General features: G+C 43.7%; 1 protein-coding gene across 1 annotated transcript; it reads right to left on the bottom strand.

Moving 5' to 3' along the window:
- Window positions 1–339: 339 nt before the first annotated feature.
- FAM26F (family with sequence similarity 26 member F) lies at window positions 340–3,463 on the bottom strand. Its single transcript, XM_009289137.1, has 2 exons — window positions 2,786–3,463; window positions 340–943 (listed from the first exon to the last, which is right to left on the bottom strand). Exons 1-2 carry the CDS (start codon window positions 3,317–3,319, stop codon window positions 527–529), a joined length of 951 nt encoding a protein of 316 aa, XP_009287412.1. The 5' UTR covers window positions 3,320–3,463; the 3' UTR covers window positions 340–526.
- Window positions 3,464–6,449: the final 2,986 nt, after the last annotated feature.

Genomic DNA, 6,449 nt, shown 5'->3' on the forward strand with positions numbered 1-6,449 from the left:
TCTCTTCCCAGATTTTAAAAGATACGGTCCTTGCCTTGAGAAACTAATTGACTGAAAGTAAATATTTTAGTCTAGAGCTTGCTCTAGGCTCCACTGAAAGAGATAGTGTCAAGTGACAGCTAATAAACTGAGCTGAATTTCTGATCAAAACTTCCATTCTGTTTTGTCTCTTTGATACTGCCGGGTACGAAGGTTTGGTATTTTCACTCCAGCTGCCAAATGCCCTTAAGGTGTTTGGTAATAATTTGACATACTACGTGCTGACATCTTTGTGGTTGCTTATTATTTTACACATGTGACTCTTCTTAATGAACAACAACATACGAAAACTCCCATTGTGACAGATGTATTTATTGAAATGTACTTAAGCAAAAGTAATAAAGTGTATTTAAAAACAAATCTGCAGAGGGTTACAACTATCAGCTTTTACATACAATTCGCATAGATTTCAATAAGAGCACAGAATAACACTCTTCTTATATCAGTAGGGTTAAAAGATTGCCAGCGTTGCAAAGGATTTGTTTCATTAAAACCCTGATTCGCCTGCACTTGCTTCATCCACAAATCCTAAAACAGAGGGACTCTGATCTCCTTCCCCGAATGTGACGCTGTTGCCTCTGTTTGTGTTAACATACTTGTGTATCATGCTGTAATACTGCTCTTGCGAATTGAAGGTGTACAAGAATGAAATCTTCTGCCAGTCTTCATTGCTGGGAGTCTGAAATGGTGCTGGGTCAGTGGCTTCAAAGAAGCAATTAATATTTATTTCTGCCAGCCTGGCTGCATGCTCTTTAGCCTTGGTCTCAAAGAGCTCCCATTCCTTTTTCGAGTAAATTTTCCAGAACTTGAGCTGAAGATAGCTAACCGGGGAGAAACAGCGGTTGATACATGTTGAAATCAGGGCCACAGTCATGACGCTGGCTATCAGGAGCCATCCTATCAGCTTGGAAAAAAGATAGATGGGTTAACGGCGGTTTTGCATGGTCATATGTAGGAGTACAGAACTTAACATTGAAGCAGACATGAAAACTGTAAGTGGAGACACCCTGGAGTGCCTGTAACAGTCTGCTTGCTGTGGAGAGAGAGGATACCATGGATACAATTCAGCCTGCCTTACAGAGCTTCTGCACCCCTGAGCTGATCTTGTTGGATTGAGGATGAATACCAAAAAAAGAGAAGGTGGAGTGAAGTTCTTTCCTCAGTTATATCCAGCTTTCTTAACTTTAAAGGCAAGGTAATGACCAGCAGTTTCTGCAGTTGTGGTCAGATTTATGGTACAGAGGGAGCAGAATCACCCTGTCTACCTCCAGTGTGGCGAATTAGACCTCCTGCTGACTTGTTTTATCTGCTCTTGGAAAGTACCTCCTCTCCCTGATGTTTGAGCCTGCAAACAATAGCCCATTGCCACAGCACACAGGAAAAGTTGTGTCCTGTATGTTTTGTAGGCAGGACACGGATTTGACTATCGAATATGGGAATTCATTCTTGTTTTATACATGATTTTAACATCCCTAGATAAGTCTCAGAGGCCCCACCTAAAGCGGCTGTCCTAGTAGACGCTGGTCCCTCCAGTACCCAGTGGTCCTTAGCTGGAAGCTCCGGGCAGAGATCTCACAGCGTCCCCTTCCACCTCAGGCTGATTTTTTTTCAAGTGAAAAACATTGAATGCTAAAGAAAAATGAGTTTGTGTTCTTTTTCGTTCTTAATTTTGTTGAAAGTAGATCAGATATTAAAAATAATGGTCAGTAACAAAAATGCTCTCACACTTTTTGTTTTTTTGTTTGACTGGTTTGTTTCTTTTAGATTTCATTGCAATATCAGTAACAGTCAGTCTTCCTTGATTTTGCTCCTTGTTTACCTTCAATGGTATAGAGTTTGCCCCTTTTCAGCCTCTTTCTTGGAGGAGCAGCATGCTAAATGTTTAAGAAATGTAAACATTTTTTTTTGTTTTAATAAGCATTTGTACTAAACAGGAACTTCTAAAAATCCAAGTAATTATAATGTCTTATAAATTTAACTCCATTAACCAGCCTTAATGTTTTCCTGAGAAAAAGTGATAAAACCTGATTTTTCTACTGGAGTTAAGATGACATCCAAACAAACCCAGAAACAAAACGGGAGTGCTGCCAAAATCTGGGCATTTCATTTCACACCAAACAAAAAAATCCAACCACAAGTGCTATTTTTTTGATCATGCAGTTTGCCATCAGCACAAGAACACTTTAACAAGACAGATGCATATTTTACCTATTCTTTAGAATACATGCGTGAAATTATTAATAGGTTCAAGCATTGAGATTCGTAGTCAAACAAGCTGTCCTTATTTGTTTCACTTGCCAGTTGTCTCTCTGTTGCAAGGAAACACCAGCTTCCTCTGCTCATGACCTCAGCTTACCCTCAGCTAATGCATACTTACAAAAGTTTGAGATATTTAGAGACATAAAAGTGGAAAAAGAGAAGAACTCGCACCATGCCTAAATTAAATGAGAAGAAAACTTGCTGTGCAAAGTCCTGGCCTCTAGGCTGGTTCCCTGCCCAGCTTTGAAAGAGGTTTTGTAAACAGCAGTGCCAAACAATTGCCATGCAAACATGCAAAACCAGAAAATAGCACAAATACACACTTATTGCCTTTCTGTTAGTGTTTTTCGCTAAAGAATTTTGCTAATCATGTACTTTCATTAATTATATAGCATGAGAGAGAAGGACTGTTCACAGTCCCCAGCAGGCACCACCAGCAGTCAGGGTTGAAGCCCGCAGAGTGAAGAGAGGAACGGCGAGGCTTTACCTGGGACTGTGCCTGAAGGCTGAGGAATTCACCCGACACATTCTTCAATAACTTCTCATCGCAGGGTAGTTTGACCAGCAGCTTGTGGCACTCTTGTTGTTTATCTTTACACATGAGGTTCTTTATCAGGCTGTTCCCGCTGGCCGCGCACTCGTAGAAGCTGGCTCTGAGCAGGGCCACCGCGATCCAGGTGAGGGGGGCCACCAAGGCTCTGGCTGTCACCGGCACCAGCACGATGCAGTAGCGGGTGCAGGTTCTCCAGAAGCTGCTGCTGCAGCGCTTCTGCAGAGGGCAGCTGCCTGTCAGCAGGCGCCATGTCCTGGTGTTCACCATGTAGCCAAGCAGAAGGAGGATGAAGGCAGGCACTATGAGGAAGACAGAGCCATACAGCAAGTTCCCGGAATTGCAGGGACATTTGAACACCACAGAGGAGAAGATGCACTCGCTGGCAGCCGTCAGCAGGGACACAATGCTGTAACCCAGAACGGTCTGGTGGCGGATGCAGAAATCCATCGCCCCACGTAACTTATCCATTTTCTGCCTCCCCTTACTTTGAGGAGAGTGAAACCTCAGTCAGAAAAGGAAAAGTGAAAGATAACTGTCCTGAAACTTCCACGGCTTAGACATGCTCGCGGAGCTTTCACTTTCTGGTGGTGGTGGCGATGCAGTGAGGCATAGAAGCAGCTCTCCCTAGAGGAAACGGAAGAGCACAGGCTCACTGCACAGTATCAAGGTCAAGTGGAGACCACAGTGGAAACCCACCCTAGTAATCAACATCAAAACAACAAAGATGTATCTTTGTTTCTGTAAAAATAGTTTGTATTTGACCACACATGCACTGTAACTAGCAATGGCTTAAACCTCATCATCTTTCCACTGAAGCTTTTCAGTGAGGCAACAGATTAAAAGTGTGAATAAAATGTGAGAAAATCACCCAGAACTGTGGACAGTTTTTTATCCTGCCTTATTATTAGCAATACAATATAGCTTGTTCTCTTATGGAAGAAAATTCAGCTATAATCGTGTTAATTTTTCAAGCTAATCAATTAATCTTTTTAAAATAGTTAGAGCAAATTAGCCAGTGCACACATAGCAATGACCCAGCAAGTGCTTTCCACTGAGGCTCTAGCTACCAGAGTACCATTTGCCAGGAAACAGACTTTGAACTCCCTCCTCCGTAGCAGGTAGTGGCAGCTTTGTAGCCCAGAAAAGAAAACCACCCCTAAACCAGCAGAAGCTAAGCAGATGGCATGGAGTGGAAAAAATATGGAAAAAGCTTGCATAATGAAGAAAAATATCTGGAAGGGATTCCTGGGCTTGGAAGACTGAGCTGCCTATGAAAACATTTGCTCCCAGAGTCTGTAGGTTTCACTCATGCCCTGAGGGAGCTTGACCAGACTCCTAGCTATGGTTTGCCTTGTCTAAATCTAGATAAGGTGAACTGGCATTCAGAATTAAGGAAGTTGAAGCTTTGTTGCTTGCTTGTAACCATGTAGCTGAAGCTCTCTGAGATGATGTAGGCAGTGCGGTAGTTTGCTGTTGTCACATGCTTGGTGACACCCAGATGTGCAGCCAGCCAGGGAGCTGGTGGTCACTGTCATCTTCTCTGCCACAACCACTTATCCGGGATTTTAGAGTCAAAACCATCTGCCTCTTGCATGAACCGCGAGCTCTCTGGCCTCACTGGGTGCATCAGCAATATGAATTCATTCATCCTGATCAGATTTCGAATGCTGTAATTTATATTGCACTGATTCTTCCTGGGCATTATCATGGCACAGAGGTTAACCACAAAGCCAGAGACTCACCCCAGGCTCAGGCAAACATTGCCTCCAGCTGGGCCAGCCTGATTTTGGTACTGGCTACTTCAGGCAAGACAGCAAGGCGTGATGCTGCCCGTACCTGGGGCTGCAGGAACCAAGCACAGTGGAAACACAATGGCTTGTCAAAACTCTGAGAACCTAAATTACTTTCAATGAACTTTGGGGGTCATTTGTACCTTCCAAAGGGTCCTTGCAGCAATTTGGGCAGCTGAGTAGATGGCACAGAGGTAGCAGAGCAGGCAGTGGTGGTGCAGGTGGCCGCCAGGCTCGCACCAGACGTGCCATGCTCAGCACTGAGCTGCTGCTGTGGAAGAAAACATGCCACTAACTGAAATGGTTGCCTTGGTCTGGAGGACACTTTGCTTTGTTACCACGCAGCAGTATAATATAAAGACATAAAACCAAAAAGGACGTAAAACCAGCAAGAGTGAATCAGACTGAAGGTTGAGTTAGTCTGGTTACCTCTTGGTTACAGTGGATAGCTGAGGAGGAGCACAGAGACAGGGGAAGCAAGGTCAGGAACACACTCAGGATCCCGTGAATCTGCATTTCAGGGATTTCCTTTGCATCTAACACCTGTTGAGGTATTTCTTCCATAAATTTGTCTGGTTTCAGTTTTAACCCATGCAGACTTTTAACATCCAAAACATTGTATAGCAAGTGCGCTTAACCTTCATTCAAACCTGACATCACCCCATTTGATACCCCCAAGTTCTGGAAGGGGAAGAGATAAAACAGTGGATCCCTACCTGGTGTCTCCATCTACTCATGATCTTGTACACCTTCATCATACCCCCCCTCTCTTCCGGGCTGAAGAGCCCCTAATATATTTAGTCATTCCTTGTCTGATGTATACCTTTGTATACTTTTTTTTTAATCCATGTTGCCACCTGAACCATTCTCTAGGATTCGGGTATCATTTTTTACATGAGGAGAAACGGGGGGCATACAAGATTTGCAGTGCATTGAAGGTGCAGCTGAATCACAGTTTGCTACAATGGCATACTGATGTGACTTTGTTTTGTATTTCCTTGAAATAATTTCTAGAATTTTAACTGCTTTTTGATCATCCATGAAGCACTGAGTTGTTATTTTATCGAGCTATGTATTATAATAAAAAAATCTCAGTCCTGAGGGGTAATCTCAGTCTGCTCAGAGTCTGTCAGTGAAGTCCTATGAAGGTAGGACTTGGTTTCACTTTGAACACCACCTCCTCTACACTGAATTTGACCTGCCATTTTGCTTTCTGGTCAGGCAGTCTAAGAAAGTATATCTGCAGTTCTTTAAAGCAGAGGTTTGTTTTTAACTATCCAGAATAACTTCGTATTATTAGCAAATATTGTTGCCTTGATTTTTACCTAGAGGCAGCTAGAGGCAATGGTTAGCGTACCTTGAAACCAGAATTCACCATGTCTGATAAGGTCTTCGCAGATGTCGGGATGGCAGAAATAACAGAAGCAAGGTGAAAGCGCTGCAAAGGCACCTCATTACGGAGACAGGGACATGGGCTGCCTCTGAGAACCACCGGGTTAACAAGGGAACCTGACGACCAGCGGCACCTCTCTGGAGCAGATAACGACCGCACAGGGGAAAGAGTACAGCCAAGAAACCCTGCTACTTCACTTTCTGAGCCTAATTTTGGCCGTTTTATTTATCTGTAGTAAAATATGATTCCAGGAACAAGCTTCCTGGGAAAAGGGGGGGGGGAAGCTCTGTGCGAAAAAAGATTACTCCCCTCCAAGCAAACATGTTTCCAGTAAATACTCGCAGAAAGAGGTGGGAGAGGGAGGAGAGACCACCCTGGTTGGAAAGCGGGGGAGTAGCTGTGCTGGGAGCCAAGC

The sequence above is a fragment of the Aptenodytes forsteri genome, unplaced genomic scaffold (genome assembly GCF_000699145.1).
Source record: "Aptenodytes forsteri isolate BGI_AS27 unplaced genomic scaffold, ASM69914v1 Scaffold217, whole genome shotgun sequence".
Lineage (NCBI taxonomy): Eukaryota > Metazoa > Chordata > Aves > Sphenisciformes > Spheniscidae > Aptenodytes > Aptenodytes forsteri.